Source organism: Macrotis lagotis, chromosome 3, assembly GCF_037893015.1.
Source record: "Macrotis lagotis isolate mMagLag1 chromosome 3, bilby.v1.9.chrom.fasta, whole genome shotgun sequence".
Taxonomy (NCBI): Eukaryota; Metazoa; Chordata; class Mammalia; order Peramelemorphia; family Peramelidae; genus Macrotis; species Macrotis lagotis.
In genome coordinates this window covers 273,874,494-273,890,836 of record NC_133660.1, presented here as the reverse complement: position 1 = coordinate 273,890,836, position 16,343 = coordinate 273,874,494, and the positions used below count along the sequence as shown (strand labels likewise).

Sequence of the window (16,343 nt, the reverse complement as noted above, 5' to 3'; positions counted from 1 at the left end):
TCCAGGCCCAGCCCCCCCCCCCCCAAGAAGGAAGACAGAACAATCCAACGCTTTAAAGCCACCAAACTCTACTCAAAAAATACAAAATGTTCTCAACAGACACGAGGGGCACAAGCAACCGCGCGGCGCCCCCGAGTCACCGACAGGAAACGCAATTGGAACAAGAAGACAAGTCCCCCTGAGGGGAGTGGGATGGTGGGGTGCGCCAGCCCTTCCTGACGTCCGGCCTCCACTCCGCAGGGACCGGCTCAAGGCTGCACATTTCAAGTATTAAATCGATTCAGAGGTTTCTAAAGACAATCCATGTTTCGATAAATTAGAACACAATGAAAACAGAGTGTCTATAGAATATATAGTTACTGTATACATATATATAGATTTATGTATATATGTATATATATATATATATATATATTAAAAAAGCCGTCCCCTTTGACACTGCGACCAGACCAAAGGAAACCCTGCAGGCGGCAGCGGTGGTTTCATCAGCCCAGATTTAATGGTGGTCACGGTGGGCGAGTGTGTCCATGTGCATCTGCCCACCCATCCTGCCGCAGACTCAGTTCTCCACCTCGTGGGGGGGCTCCTCCTCGGCCTCCAGCGGCTTCTTGTGTTTCCGCATGTGCTTGTACTTCTCCACATAGGCCTTGACGAGGTTCGCTACCTTCATGGGGTTGATCTCCCCACTTTTGCTGTGACAGATCTGTGGGGACCACCCCAGGGCCGGTGGTCAGCTGGACCCCCCCACCCCCCCACAAGCTCCTCAGGAGTCACATCCCGTGGGCACCCTCCCCCCTCCCCCCATCACCTTTTGCACGGCCTTGCGCAGGATGTCCTTGTATTCATCCTTGGTGATTTCACGCTTTTGGTAGAAGGGTTTGATGGCCAGTTTCACCTCCTCCACAGCTCTCTCCTGCACGTGCAGCTTCTTCATGTACTATGGGGGGACCGAGAAACTGGTGGGCACCATGGCCAAGGGGGGTCACTCCCTCACTCCCTGCTCCACTCTGCCTGACCCCCACTCACCTCTTCGTTTTTTGTCTTCTCAGCTGCTGGCTTGGGTGCCGTCTTGTCATCTGTCGTGTCTCCCGTGGCCAGTGTCTGGCCACCTGGTTCCGAGGCTGCAGCCAGCAGGGCTGGCTCTGGGGTCAGGTTCTGTCCTGCCCCGCAGCCCAGGAGGGGCAGGCTGCCCTGCATGATAAACTGGACGGTGGGCTGGCTGACCGGGGCGTAGGGCGGCACGCTCGGGGGCAGAGTCGGGGGAAGAGGCATGTTGGGGCTGTAAACCTGCAGACACCCCCCCAGCCCCTGGCAGTCAGAACACAGATTCTCAGCTTTCCTGAACCCTGCCCGCCCCACACAAACCGGCAATCCCAGACCCTGGGAGGAAACGAGCCCCTGGTCATGCCTGACATGCCGATGAGATGAGTGCCCGTTCTCAAGGTGGGATGGGCAGTGCATGAGATGGGCGGCCCTGCAGGATGAAGTGGGATGCTGCCCACAGCCCTTCCCCAGAGTGGACACCAACCTGAGAGCAATCTAGGTCAGGAAACATGGGCTCAGCGACCATGTAATTGGTAGGAGGCTCACGGGACTGCACCTGATTTAGAGTGGGGTTTGAATCCTCAGCTTTCCAGGCCCCTTCCAGGGATCTTGGCAGCTTGTACAATGGTGTCCCTGGGGAGAGAGGCAGGTAGTGAGACAGACAGACATGGGGGGAGAGTCAGGGAGACAGAGAATGAAAGGCATGAAGAGAGCAAGGTGGGGAAGTCAGACAGACAGAGGTGAGGGGGAGAAAGACACAAGAGCCAGAGACAGAAGGAGGAAGAGAGTGCGCACTGCTGAGGAAGCTGGGACTCTTTAAGATCCAAGGCAAAGGGGATCAGACTATAGCTGATGACCACAAGTCTCAGGGACCTGGTCCCCCTCTTCCTCATGTCAAAGTAACCCATCTCTCATCAGTCTGGGCCAGGGGAGGTGTGCCACGACTGCCTCCAGTCACACGGCTCTCCTGTGAAAGCATAGGGGACAACCAGATGTGGTGCCTGACTGTGAAGGGGAGGATGGAAGAGTCCTCAGTGCCAAAAGGGGTGGAGACTGAAGAAGAGGTACAAGTGGACACTGTCCCTGGTCCCTGACCACTCTGGTCCCACCCCCACCAGGGTCCTTACTTAGCCCGGGTTCTGGACCCGCCGCCACACTGTCCTCTTCCTCCTGCAGATTCCAAGTCACCCTCTTCACCAAAGCTTTAGATTTCAGCAAGGGGATTTGGGAAGTGACTTCCAATTCAGACTCCATGGCCTCACTGGCCTCCTCACTGACCACAGGGCCCTCCTCTTCTTCCACTGTTGGCATCTCCTCAACTGGGTTCTCAGGGGTCGCTTGGGAGAGAAGAGGCCCCCCTGGAGGGCCCTCAGATGGGGCTGGAGGCTCTGGGGGGATCTCACATTTGGTAGCAGTGACTGCCCCGAGGCTCAGGCTGCAGTGGCTGCTGCCTGCAGGCAGAGCCAGGGGAAGCAGGAAGCCCCTCTCTGGGGAGGAGTCTGTGCTCTCCGGGGAAGGGGGGGAGCTCATGTCATCCAGCTGAATGAAGACGGCATCACTGGAGAAATCATCAAAGATGTGTTCTGCCTCCACAGTCTCCCCATAGTCAAGGTCATCGGCAGCAACCTCTTGGGGTGCCCTAGGCTGGGCTGGGGCCTCGGGCAGCAACTCTTCTGTGGCTGGTGGAGCCTGGAGTCCATCAACTTGGCTGGGGCCAGCCTGCTCTGGGGCTGGTGGCTTGGGGGGGGTGCTGTCTTCAGCTGCTTTGGGCTCCTTTTCCTGCAGGGGTGGTGGAGACACGTCTCTGCCAGTTTGTTGTTTCTTGTCCCTGGAGCGGGAGCGGGAACGGGGCCGCTTTTCTCTGGACCTGGCTCTCTTGTGATCCCTAGACCTTGAGGCAGAGGGAGAGCGGGACCTCCATTTCCTCCTCTCCCTCGATCGGGAGCGGGAGCTCCTCCTGTCCCGTGGCCGGGAGCCACGCTCCTTTTTCTCATAGCGCTCAAAGCTCTTCGGTCGCCGGTGCTTGTGCCTCCGGATTCTCTCTGTGCTGCTGGACCGTGAGCCCTCTCGGGCCCGGCCCCGGGAGCTTGACCTTCTCCTCCTCTTCTTGCGGCTCTCGCTGACCTCATAAGAAGAACTGCCAGGGCTCCCTGAGCGTGACCTAGACTTTCGCCGGTCCCGGGGCCACAGGGTCTTCCTCTTCTCTTTGCCCTTGTCCTTGGCTCTCTTTTTCTTGGCTCTGTCATGGCTGCTGGAACGGTCGCTAGATGACCTCCGGGGCTTGACCTTGAACCGGTGCTTTTTGGCATAGTCCTCTTCAACTGACCAGGAGGTAGACCTCGAACTTCTCTCCCGAGAGTGAGACCGTGAATGAGAGCGGGAACGAGTCTTCTTGTGCTCCTTGGTGGATGCTTTTTTCCGCTTGGCTTTCTTGTGGCTGTGTGAGCTTGAGTTGGAGCGTGACCGAGATGGGGAATGAATCTCAACAATCCTGTGGGTGGTGACTGGCGGTTGGTCCCCCTCTTCCTCCTCCTCCTCAGGTGAGGCTGGCTCGATGGTCACACATGTCACGGTCCTCTCCTCGGCATCAAAGAAGGTGCTGCGTCGCTCACGCCCATCTGCCTCCAAAGGCTCCCGCTGCTCAGACAGTCGCCTCCGTATAGTGGTGGATACGCAGGGGTTGTTTCCAGGCTCATCCTCTTCCTCCTCCTCCTCCATCTTCTCCAGGTCAGATGTGCCTGTGGCAATCTGCTCAGGGTGGCTGGAGGATGGCCCATCAGATGGATCAGAGCCTGATCCGAAAACATTCTCTACTGTGTATGAGGTCACACAGCGGACGGTTTGGAAGGTTGGGACCTTTGGGCTATCCATGGAAATGGTACGGGTGATCTCTGAAGGCAGGAGCCCTGTGCCGAGTCTTTCAGGGCTGCTGCTGGGGGAGCTTGAATCTGATCCCGTGGGATCAAAGGGGTCATATATCTCACTTTTGATCTGCTTGGTTTTCTTGATCGAGAAGAGGGGGGAAGTGTTTTCCTTACGCTGGACCTTGTTGTCAACTGGCCGGAAAGTGTTACAGAAGCCAGGGTTTGGAAGCCGGCTGGCATGTGCCGTGTTCCCAGGGATGTTAATTCTAAAGCTCTCAAAGGAAGAGCCCAGACCCTTGCCTCGAGATGGCCCGAATGGAGACAGGCTACTGTGGGAGCTTGGGCCTCCAGCGCTGGTGAAGGAACTGCCACCACCGCCACCACCACTGCCGCTCGAGTGTGTCTTGGGCTCTTGGGAATCACGGCCACTTGGCTTGCTCTCGACACGGCCTCCTCGGGCAGGCTGGCCACTGCCTTCCCGGCCAGTTAGCCGGTTGATACAAGAACTGGGGATGTCTGCGCCCTTCCCACCAGTGGGCTTGGAATCTACATGCCCGCCGCTATTGTCACCTTCTCGCTTCATCTTTGGTATCCTGGGGAGTTCTGAGATGTCAATCCTCCTTGAGGCTGGTGGGAAGGGCTGTCCTATTGCTGTCCTTTTCACAATCTTAGGGGACTCAGACGTCACTGACACAGTACGCTTGTTGTCTCCATTAAGCTGGGGCATTTCATTTGGCTTTAAGCCCAATTTGCGACTATTTGTCCAGTTCTGTGTCTGAACTGGGCGAGGGGTCATTGAATATTCTTTCACAGCCCTTCTGGGCACACTTGAAGATGGGCTCCCAGACTTCTCCAACCCCCTCAGGCAAGAAGAAGAGAGCATGCTGGTGGGGGAGGGGCCATACAAGTTCAAGCCCAAATGCTGAGAGACAGTTGAACTGAGGGTGGCTGAGGTCCCTGTCGGCACAGTCCTGGGTTGGACACTAGCTCTGGTCCTGGTCTCTCCATCTTCCCGGTTCTTAGTAGCTGAGCTTCTTTGCAAGGAAATTGGAGCTAAAAAAGAAGATGCAAAGGGGGTGGCTGACCACATGCTTGTCCACCTTCAAGCAGATTCTTCCTCCTTAGAGAAATTCAATTTATCAAATTCATTCTCAACTCTAAGCACTGTTCCCTCATGCCCAGACTGGATGCCCTTCACCAGGGGTCCTCCAAGAAGTGGGCTACCACCTGAGGACTACACTTACAATGGTCCAATCCCACCACCCTCTCTAGCCCCTGAACATTTGCAATACTGCCCCACCCCAAACAACAGCTTAAAATCTGTCAGTGGCAGTCTCCATCTGCCCCAGGCTGTTTTCCAGTTCAGACCAACCAGGTGTGAGGGCCTTACCTGCCTTCCGGGCGGTGAGGGAACCATCGCGATTGATGACCACATCTGAGCCACTCATCATTAAGAGATTCTGCCCCGACAAGATGCTCCCCAAGAGGTCTGGGACAGAAGCCACCTCTACATCTTGTTCAGGGACTGAAGCAGGGACACTTCTCCTGAAGTCACAAAGAGAAGAAGGTGTTGCTGTCAGGAACTCCCAAGATGCCCTGTGAATGCATATGCTGATATCTACTCTACATGCTTCAATATCCTGGGCCAAGGATGGTGAGGTTCCAGGCCAGCTCCTCTGAGGGTCAAGGCCATCTCACTGACTCATTCCAAGTACTCTCTAACAACCCTCGCAGCTGTACTTGAACAAGGCTTCCTGGCTGACCCCCCCTCCCCCACCAGGAATGACCTGGGTGCCATGATGACCATGTTTGGGCTTGCCCTCTCTTTTCATCTCATCCAATCAGTTATTTAGCAGGTTGTCTCCCCATTAGGCCAAGACTCCCAGAGGTAGGGTCAGTGTCTGGTACAGATGCTTCATCAAGGCTCTAAGGAGTCCTTGCCCATCCTGGATTATATTCACTACAGTTCCCTAGAGTGATAACAGTGCAGTACTCTATATCCTGTCTCACTTGAGACCAATGAGGCCAGAACACTACACTAAAAGACCTCATTCTTTTTTTTTTGTTTGTTTTTCTTTTTAGGTTTTTGCAAGGCAATGGGGTTAAGTGGCTTGCCCAAGGCCACACGTCTAGGTAATTATTAAGTGTCTGAGACCGGATTTGAACCCAGGTACTCCTGACTCCAGGGCTGGTGCTTTATCCACTGCACCACCTAAATGCCCCAAAAGACCTCATTCTGAAGACCCATGGGGGTATCTAGGGAAAAGGGGCAGAAAGATGCTTCATTCTGTGGGCCCCCTGGTCATTTCACATGGTGGTGCTCAGGACAAACAAGGACTTCCCCAGGGCTGGCCTCCCATCTGCTGCAGGGAAGCAGAGGAGAAAGAGCCAAGGTAGGGTCCTGTCAGTGACAAGCTCAAAGAGGGCAGGGTGCCATGCAGCCTTTCTTTAGGACTGAGGCTCTGGGGATCAAGTACAGGGATCTAGTCAGTTGGTCTGTGTTAGAGCAAACATACTGGAAAAGCCAAAAGGAGCAGCGCAGTTGTTAAGTGGAGGCCCAGCTATCAGCTCAGAAGAGAATCACAAACCTAATAAAAATTCCAACATCCTAGAAGCTTCCCACCAAGAGAGTGATGAGCTTTTCACTGTTTGTAGACATTCCAGAGGCCTTACTGACACTTTATAGGAATCTCCAGTCTTCCTCCCTGGGGCCTACTGGTTGGCTAACAAAGGACTCATCCCAGGGCTGGACCTACCACCAACCAGCTTGGCCGCTTGGCCACTTGGCCACGATTGCTTTGTAACTGCATTAGGATCAGGATTGATTCCAGGGCTTCCTAAGGCATCTGGCTGAGCCAGGATGTTGTAAGTATAGAGGAATATCAGGCACCAGCCTCCCCAAATAGTTAACAGGAAAGTTTCTGTTATTTTAGGATGATGTTCTTCCTTGATAAAAAGGACTACAGCAAGCAAAGATAGGCAGTATACCTGGAGATGTCTGGCCTGGAAGCCCTACACTATGGGAGGGCTGTGGGGACCTGCTCAAACTCTGGGTAGCTGAGGACAGGCTTCCTCACAGGCTCTTCTGCACCTGCTACTGTTTGATTTGTCAAGTGTTGGTGGTGGAGGTCTGCCATCCAGACCTTACTGAGACAGCCACCACTACCACTATAATGCTCCCTGCCTTTCCAGAGAAGCAGGGTGGGGGTCTTATTGGGTCTCAGGACATGGTAGAGCACTGGAGAACCCAGTGCAGCATCAGCCTGGATGGACAGGATGGAGGGACAACAGGCTGGGTCCTGCATGGTAGATGGAAGAGGTGGGAAGGGAGGGCAGGCCCTCAAAGAGACACACACAGACTGAGATGCTGCTCTGCCAGGGGTCTTCAAGACCAATATTCAAAGAACTACAAGCTGTGGATCACTCAAAGAGCAATGGAGATACCATAGTCAGTGTGATCATTGAAGAAAGGGGTTGGGCAACTGAAGAAAGAGGTTTGGGCCTCCAGGGAATGGCAGAGGTGGTCCAGCTCTCAGTCCATTCAAATAGAACATGGTATCTTTGTAGGGTCTGTTTGTTTAGATGGGTTCAGATGTCCCAGAGACCCACTGGAACTGTCTGCAAATCCCATGGCACGTACCTGGTCCCGACTCTGCCTGTTCTCTGTTCTTTTCCCTAGCCCCGCCACTAGTGGTTCTCCAGTCCTAGACCTTTCCTTGATGGCCACTACAAAACCAAGTCAGAGACCCCGAAACAAACGGCCAGTTGGTTGTCCCCTCCCCTAGGTGGGGAGGGGGCACCACACACCAGGGCTGGTCTCTCCAGTCTCACATATTCACCAGATCTGGAACCTGCAGCAGGTGATTTAGCTGTCTCAGTTTCCTCACCTGCAAGCAGGGATGACGACAGTCCCTCCACCCCAGGTAGCACCTGGCACCCAGTAAATCAACTCTCGATGAAGTGTTGGCTCTCATTGTCACCTTGCTCCTTAGTCAGACTTGCCAGTGGTCCAAGAACCAGAGGAGGGTGACACTGGAGTCAGAACAGAACAGCTGACCAAGAACTCTCCACTAACATCAATCCCAGCCAAACCTTAGCTGCTGTGGCTCAGGCCACAGGCACTTAGCTCCTAGGGAGTCTACACTTTGTCAAAGGTTGAGTGGTCAGAGCCAGGATTCTCAGAAGCAGCCCTGCAGTGGACACTGGCCTGGGAGCTCTCCCCAATGCTTCCTAGCTCTTGGTTACAAGCAAGGCAGAGGCTGGTATGTGAGAAAGCACCAGGCCTGGAGTCAGGAAAGCCCAAATTCCGATCCAGCCTCAGACCACTTCCTTCTCCTTCTGTTTCTGAGAATCCCCCTATCCTCCCAGGCCCTTAGGCCCCACAACCTCAGTCACCCTAGACTGTTCTCTTTCATCTCCCAGATCCACTATGGTGCCAAGGCCTGCCAACCTTGCCCTTCCTCTAATCCCCCCTGCCCCCAGGGCAGATGCCCACCCGCTCTCAGGGGTAGACCACTGCACTAGCAACAAGAGGCTGGCCTGCTTCCAGTCCATCCTCCATACAGCCCCCCCCCCCCCAAGTGGAGGTCTGATTGTGTCATGACTCCTTATCACCTTAAGGGTCAAATGCAATATGCTGCCCAGCCTTCTCTGTTTGCACCCCACCACATCTGGCTCTGACGACTGACTTTCATCCCAACTCAAGTTCCAGCTTCTACAGGAAGTCTTCTCCGAGCCACCTTCCCTGGTTCTTGTTGATTCTGTCTATAACTGATTTGCTTGACCCCTTAGAAATGGGGAGCTCCTTGAGGGCAGGGACTTGTCTTTCTCCTCTTTGTATCCCACTACTAAGCGTGGGACCCTGAGCAAGTCACTTAACTAGTTGGCCCCAGTTTTCTTAACACAAAGTAAAGATAACAGAACTGACCTACCAGGGATGTCGTGAGGATCAGATGAGACACCTCTTAACTGTCCCTGAGCTGGCACACAGTAGATGTTCCCCTCCTCTTGTCACCCCCTTACCTGGAAAGACCCACAGAAATGGGTCTGGCCACAGGCTGATGAGATCGGAGGGCTGACTGGGAAAGAAGCCGCCTCTTGGTGCTCAGAGGAGATGCCTGGTTGGCTGAGAGCTCTTCACTACTGGAAGCACATGGGGATAGAAGAGATGAGTGACCCCTGGCCCCAAGATTTCACTGAGAAAAGCCTTCTTAGGAGCTGTCCATTTTCTGAGGAGGGGGCCATGCCTGAGCTACAGAAACCTGAATCCTCCCCCAAAAACCTTCTTTGGATGGGGAACCTAACACTCAGCTAGGTCAAGTCCAAAACTGCCCTGTGGAGCCCTCCTGTTGTGGGTCAGACCCTTTCCACCTTTTTTCTAGTACTCAGAGAACACCTTCCCCAGACCTTGCCTGGCACAGTCATTCAAGTGAGAACATGGCCTGAAAGGGCATCTGCCACACCTTACTGCCTTAAGCCAAGACTCTCAAGCTTGTCTTGCCCCCCAAGCCTTCCTCAGCAGCAAACCAAGGGTCAGAATGGGCAGACCCCTTCTCTTTCCATCCATTAGCTGCCAATCACCACCTCTGTCTTCATCAAAGTCATTCATAAAAACGTTGAAAAGAACAGAACAAGGAGAGTGCCAGACCTCGGAGGCTCTCGTGGCAATCTAAAAATCCAACTTTGAAAAAAGGAAATCTCAGGCTGCCAAAAAAGGAGAGTGGGCACTGTCTTCAATCCTGGAGCCCCAGGAAGCTCCCTAAAAAGCTGGGCAGCATCCTGGACAAGAAAGCTCTGGAGCATGAAAGCCATCTAACCCAGGTGGGATAGGCTGACAGTTGGAATGGGCTTTGGGCCCATTCTGAATCCAGCTGGGCCTAGATGCCAGCTCGGAGATTCTGTGGGGGTGTAGGGGAGAGGCCTTCCCCAACATCCCACACCTGGCTCTCCGCTATTTTCACTATGTTGTTACAGAAGCAACCAATGATCTGATTTCTGGCCTATCACCATATGTTAACAGGGCAGAGCCCTTGGCCAGCAGTCACCAGCCTGAACACATCTTGGTCAGCAGGGCCGGGCAAAAGTCCCAGTCAGACCCCCCAACGCAAACCTTGGTTGCTCCAGACTCACCACCCCCAAATCGAGATTATAGGAGGGGAAGAGCCACTCTACCTGTCATAGGGATCTAGCTCATAAGGATCTCCAAACAGAGACAAAGAAGCTGCTCCAATATCTGCCCGTAGGAAACCCAGAGACGGCTCGCCTGGTTTATACACAGAAGGAATGGAGGCTCCACGGAGGGGCTTCCCCAGGCCCAGTGTCCTGGCAATGCGAGAACGGGCTGTGATTTCAGCTTTAACCTGAACCGTGAACAAAAAGGAAAAACCAAGTCTGCCTGAGTGCATCAAAGGGGTCATGGGGAGAGATGGGATGAAGCGAGTACTGCAAGCCTAAAAAATAGTCCCTTCTAGCCCACTGAGTTGGGTTCAAGGCTCTTCTCTTCCCTCCCCAGATGTGTTCCTACATGGAAAGCCTCGAGTTCCTCTGTCCCCAGACCTATCCAACAGCCAACCCAACAGGCAGAGAGCCTGGCCCTCCAATCTCCAGTACTCTCATCTTTCTGAGTGCCCCCCAAACTCTACATTGCAACCATGCTCCCTGCAATCTTGGGTTTCGACATGTTACCCCCCCCCCCAAATCATCACTGGATACTTCAGCCTTATCTTCAAAGGCAGGCAGGCCTGCTCGGCCCCATCGACCAGGCCCACACCCACATTACAGCCAAAGGCATCCAGGGTTGCTGGGGGATGGACCCCCCCACACCTATAATCTTGTTCTGCCCCGCCCCAGTTCTGCTTCTTTGTCTTGCCCAGGGACCCAGGAAAGCCTGACAGTCCCATAGGGGCTTGGCTCCGTGTACCCGACTCCTCTGTCCCTTCTTTTTCTTTGCTCGGGACTTGCGTCTCTTGGGCCGCGTCCCTGCAGTCTTGCTTCTCGCTGAGGACTTGGAGGGAACTCTCTTTCTTCCAGATGCTTTCTTCCTTCTCCCTAAATAAAACAAGATTCAGAGTGGAGAGCTTGAGGTAGGCAGCTCCAGACATGATGTAGGCTCCCAGCCCAACTCCTCAGCAGGCCCACCATGACAATTCTCAGGTTTCCAGAGGTTTGGGCATGCTTGGACTCCACCTCCCAGTCCCCCCACCTCCTTGCCTGTTTTCCTCTTCCGTCTGACTGGGGTCCGGGGAGTCAAAGGCCGGTGGTACACAGCAGTGCTGAGGCCAGAGGCCACAGCCTCAATGGTCTCATCCAGGAGAGATGACATGAGGTATCTGGGCACCCTCTGCAGAGAACAAGACCAAGGCCTCGTGGTGGTTGTGCCATGGCTGGGCTCCACAATGGCACCAGTCCCCACTGCCCCCAAACCCTAGTGCAGCCAAGGCTATTCCCACCCCACCCGGCTGCACCAAGTAACGTGATACCCCATGGCTAACACTTTCTGGGAAGCAAAATGAGCCCCTGCCCTACCTCAGCATCCCCCTCCTTCTCAACATGATTAGTTTGGACCACTGGGTAAGGGCAACTTATGTCACCTGGCACTGCCGACTCACCTGAATCCTCTGGGCTGTGGTGATCCGGTTGCGGTTCACAGTGGCTCTCACCCTTTCGCTCTGGCGAGTCCTGGCAATAGCCCGAGTCCGGCCCGCACTGGGGCGCAGCCGACTGGTGGTGGGGACCACATCGACCAGGAGCAGGGCCACTTCCTCCTCGCTTACAGGCTCCACATCTTGGGGGAAAAGAGAGACCCTCACTGACCTGGCACCATCTTAGCAGTCACAGCCTGGGCCCCCACGAATGGGCCGGGGCCTTGGTGAGCTCTTGGGGCTGAGGGCAAAGAGGACTGAGGTTGGTTCTTCTCGCCTATGTCCCACGAAGGAAAAAAGAAAGGAAGCATGGCTGTGTGTCTTCCCTCAAAGTTCTACTTCCTGTGCAGGGTGTGTAGGTCAGCCTATACTGATGCGGGGGGGGGCTGGGGCTGGGAGCATTCCAGGGGAAAGTCCATGGAGAGCCATAGGATTACCGGTGGCGGCAGCAGGAGGAGCTGCTGGGGCAGCAGTAGCCACACATTCAGGACAGAACCACTCGTCGACGGGCACCTCATTCAGGGAGGGATTCAGACATTCCATGTGATAGCTGTGGAGATTGGGATGAGGCTGTGAGCTCCTAAATAAGGGCCCCCTTCAGCTCCCCCCATTCCTGAGGCACTTCTGGGCTTCGTGGAAGACAGGGTCTGGGGGGCACAGAGCCCCCTCCTAAACTGCCACCTGATACAGCTTCCCTGGGTTAGAGAGCCTGACAAGATGCTGGGTTTGAGTGGCAGCCAAACCCTACGACTGAGGACAACCTGGCTCTGTACTTTCTTAGGTGTGGAAGCTCAGGCAAACTCTGACATCTTGGAAAAGAAGAACACTGTAGATAAATCTTTCCCCAGGAAATCACACCCCTGAAACTCTAACCCGCACTACTACTAAAATGTGACCCACTTCAAGTCACGGCCTTACGCGGTCTAGCTGGACGAGTCTTTTCCCGTCTTTGGCCTCAGTTGCTCCCAAGGTCCCTTCTAGCTCGACTTCTCTGAGTGACCCAAGCACTGGACCAAGGTCTCTGAACCAAGCTCTGACTCAGGTGGCGTAGTCATACAATATGTATGAAGCAAAAAGAGCCCCCAACCAAGAGAGCAGACAAAACTCCACAAGTGTCTGCAGGTCTCTACCACACCCTTTGAGAGACCATCATGGACACACTGCACCCCACCTCCACCTAGCCCTTGTCTGTCAACTGAAGCTCCTAGAAAACAGTCTGGGAAGGACCTCCAGAAAAGTGCAGGATTTAGAGGCAGGACATTGGAAGCCTGCCTAGACAATGGGGCCCTAGTGGGAAAGGCAGGTCAGGCCTGAAGGAAGGTCTGGGTTGTCCAGAGAGGCCTGGGGAAGAGGTAGGGGAGCTCAGTACAAGGCTTCCACCCAGCTCCATGAAGCCAGAGGCCAACCTGGGAGAAAGGTGGTTGCTCCTGGGCCCAACACTCACCCAGCATCACAGCCATCACAGAGCAGCAACCGGTCCTCCCGGTCACTACGACCACAGACCTCGCAAAAGGTAGGATCTTCCTCCTCCTCAGATGGAGAGACCTTTTGATTTTCCACAGGAATCTGAGAAGAAACAAGATGTTCTCCGATATCTAAACATGATGGGGAGGAAAGAGCCTGGGGCCCCAGGCTCAGAGCCCCATCTGCTCCTCTGAGGTAGAGAAGTGGCCCGGCTCTGCTCAGCCAGGTATCTGGGGGGACCAGTGCTTGGCTAACTTTAGCGATGGCAGGACCCCTGCAATGGCTCCCTTCATGCCCCGGGGCCTCTCTGTGAGGACAGAGAATACCTCTGATGTTCTTGGGCCATGGCAAAAAGTTCGGACCAAGAGAGGGCTTGGCTGCTAACTTCTAGGAGGGACGCTGAGATAGGACTCCCCAACTTGAGGGAAGGTTCCGGCCTCAGGTGGAGGCAATCAGGGACATGCCAACACTTACCTTTTTCAAGACCTTGCCGCCAAACTTCGTCCGGATGCAAATGTATTTGAAAAGAATGCGATCCACTGGGCAGGAGTTGGCATTCTAAGACAAGTAGAAAAAGACCCACCATCAGGCCCCACGCCGCTGTGGTCCTAGAGCAGCCCGTGGCAGCAAGAGGACACCAGCATACCTTGGACCATTCCACTATGCAGTCAAGACAGAAGTAATGTGTGCAGTTCTCAGGGGTGCCCACTGCCTGGCCCCTGAACACATTGAGGCAGATAGGGCAGCTTTCAGTCTCCTCGTCAGAGCTGAGGCTCCCCTGGGTTGGGAGGTCTGACTTTCCTTTGGAGGGCTCAGCGGTAGCTTCCAAAGATGCCCCCGTCTCTTCTTCATCCACAGAGTCATCTTCAGAACTGTCCCAGTCTGAAGAAGGATAGGGGAGCGCTTCAGTCCCAGAGGTTACCCTAGGAAGCCTCCCCCTTTGCCCAGGGGTTGGGAGGCAAGGATATACAAGCTAGCTCCCCGTTCCAGCCTCTTTCATTCTCACTTTTCTTTCCTATACCTGGAGAAATCAAAGATCCCTAAGAAATTTCCGGAGTCGTATGTGCCCAAAGGATTAGGCTAGAGCTGTAACGCCTGACAGCTTCTAATGTCTTTGCTGGAGACTTTCCCCAGGAGACCAACCTGCAGCTCAAGACAGGTCTAACTGAGCATCTCTTCCCCAACCCAGGTTTTTAGAGACCAAACCCCATCTTCTTTTGCTACTGGCACCCCAATCCCCCTTCTCCCCCCTGGCTCAGGATTCCAAGAGGCTGACTCCTTTGGGGCCATAGTGGAGTGTGATGACGATGAAAGACCCCAGAGCTCCAAGAGAGGGAAGGACCCCACCGAGAGGTTCTGCCCAGCCCTGTCTCCCCCAAACCATCAAGGGGCTCCAGGACACGAGGCTTGTGAGGAGCGGGTCGCAGGATACTCACCAGAACCTTCCTCTCCTTCCTCATCGCCGTCCTCCTCTCCGCTCCCGGTGTCTTCCCCGGAGTCTCCGCTGCGGCCGCCGTCGTTGCTGTCCTCTGGACAGAGACACAGAGCGCTGAGCTGCCGCGGCCGCGGCCCCCGGCCCCGACCAGGCCCCCGGCCCCGACCAGGCCCCCGGCCCCCACTAGGCCCCCGGCCCCGACCAGGCCCCCGGCCCCGACCAGGCCCCCGACCCCCGGCCCCGACCAGGCCCCCGGCCCCGACCAGGCCCCCGGCCCCGACCAGGCCCCCGGCCCCGGCCCCCACCAGGCCCCCGGCCCCGGCCCCCACCAGGCCCCCGGCCCCGGCCCCCACCAGGCCCCCGGCCCCGACCCCCGGCCCCGACCAGGCCCCCGGTCCAGCCGCCCGGCTCTCACCTGCCTCGCTGAGCGCCCGGCTCCGCCTGCGGCCTGCGGGCCCCCCGAGGAGCTCATCCTGGCTGTCGTCATCCATGGCTGGACATGGGGGGCGGCCCTGCGGGGCGGGGGGGGGGGGGGGGAGAGGCCTGAGCGGGCGCCCTCCTGGGGCCTCGCCCCGCGCAGGTGGGGCCCGGGGGCGTGGGTTCGAGTCCTCCCCGCGCCCGCCTGCGTGCCCCGGCCCCAAGCTGGGGCTCCGACCTCCGCGGCCCGGCCGGGTCGGGCCGGGCTCGCCTTCCTCCGAGGCCCAGGCCGCCCCCCGCCCTCACCGGCCACGGCGCTGCTGCTCCGCTCCGCCCCGCCGCGGTTGGGGCCCGACCTCGGCCCCGGCTCCGGCTCCGGCTCCGGCTGCGGCTCAGCTCCCGCCGCTCGACTAGGCCCAGGACGCGGCCGCCCAGCTCCCCGCCGTCGCCGTCGCCGCCAGCGCGCTCCCGACCCGGAAGCACACCGGTCTCACTTCCGGGTGTGTCCCCGCCCTCGCCACCCGTTGGGCGGATCCACGGAGACGAGGTAGGGGGGGAAGCGTGGCGAAACAACAAAGACCGTGGACATCGCGGGACGGGAGCGCGGCGCGGGAGGCCAGACTTGGCTTGGCTAGGGTGGGTTCCCTCGTGGAGTCACGGCAGGGAAATGCCGCGAAGGAGCGTCGCCTCTCCAACCGCAGCCTTCCACGGCTCCCCCCTCTTCCTTGTGCCCTGGTACGGTCTGCTCCGCGAGGCGTCCCCCTTAAGCCTTGGTACGGCTCATCGCGCCCTCCCCCAGCCCTTCAGAGGAATGGCACCGGCCTCTTCGCGCTCTCGCCCCCTCCCGGCAGCTCCAGGTGGGGCGCGTGCGCAGAAGCGGGGGAGGGCGGGAGCTCAGAGCGCGGCTTCCTGCGCTGGGCGAGGCGGGGGCGGGGCCGGGACGTGTGGGGGAGGGGCTCCCACCCGCGCCGCCCCCTCCCTCTTGCCACCACCCCGGCACCTATTATGCGCCTTGGGTGTGCCGGGAGCCCCGACCCGCTCCCGGGGCCGCAGACCCGAGGGTTCGCCGCCCGCCCGCTTCCATCCTCCTAGGGGGGCCGGCCTGGGGGGTGGGGGCCCCCGGGCGCCAGGGGCCCCCAGCGCGGCCGGGTTCAGCCCGCCCTTTCCCGCGGGAATCCTGAGCCCCCCCCCCCCCGGGGAGCATCGCCCCGGCCAGCCGCGGGGCTCGGGGAGCCGCCTGGGGGCTCCCACCTGCAGGGGGGCTGGGGACCCTTCTGGGCCCAGGACCGATGCCACTGGGGCGCCCTGCCCCCCAGAAGCCGGGGCGCTCTGTGCAGGGCTGGAAGGGCTCGGGGGCGCCTGGGCTTGGGGGTCGCCGCGCTAGGACCCCGGGCAGAACCTGGGCAGCCGGCTCGGAAGGGGGAGGGCAGGACAAGGCCCGGGGCTCCCCCCACCCCGGCGCTCGGGGGCCCTCTGGTC

At 57.3% G+C, this 16,343-nt stretch overlaps 1 protein-coding gene across 3 annotated transcripts; it reads right to left on the bottom strand.

The window, feature by feature from the left end:
- Positions 1–51: 51 nt before the first annotated feature.
- On the bottom strand, positions 52–15,666 carry PHRF1 (PHD and ring finger domains 1). Of its 3 annotated transcripts, none has more exons than XM_074230719.1 (18): positions 15,171–15,666; positions 14,863–14,959; positions 14,449–14,541; positions 13,659–13,894; positions 13,487–13,570; positions 12,993–13,114; positions 11,986–12,098; positions 11,516–11,691; positions 11,118–11,247; positions 10,828–10,955; positions 10,080–10,267; positions 8,931–9,050; positions 5,299–5,453; positions 2,172–4,961; positions 1,601–1,677; positions 1,027–1,287; positions 809–937; positions 52–290 (listed from the first exon to the last, which is right to left on the bottom strand). In XM_074230719.1, the coding sequence occupies exons 2-18, from the start codon at positions 14,936–14,938 to the stop codon at positions 264–266; spliced, it is 4,905 nt and encodes a 1,634-aa protein (XP_074086820.1). In that variant the 5' UTR covers positions 14,939–14,959; positions 15,171–15,666; the 3' UTR covers positions 52–263. The 3 variants fall into 3 exon arrangements, with proteins under 3 accessions (XP_074086820.1, XP_074086819.1, XP_074086818.1); XM_074230718.1 differs by having other exon boundaries at positions 52–703; positions 8,931–9,047; XM_074230717.1 differs by having other exon boundaries at positions 52–703; positions 15,171–15,663.
- Positions 15,667–16,343: the final 677 nt, after the last annotated feature.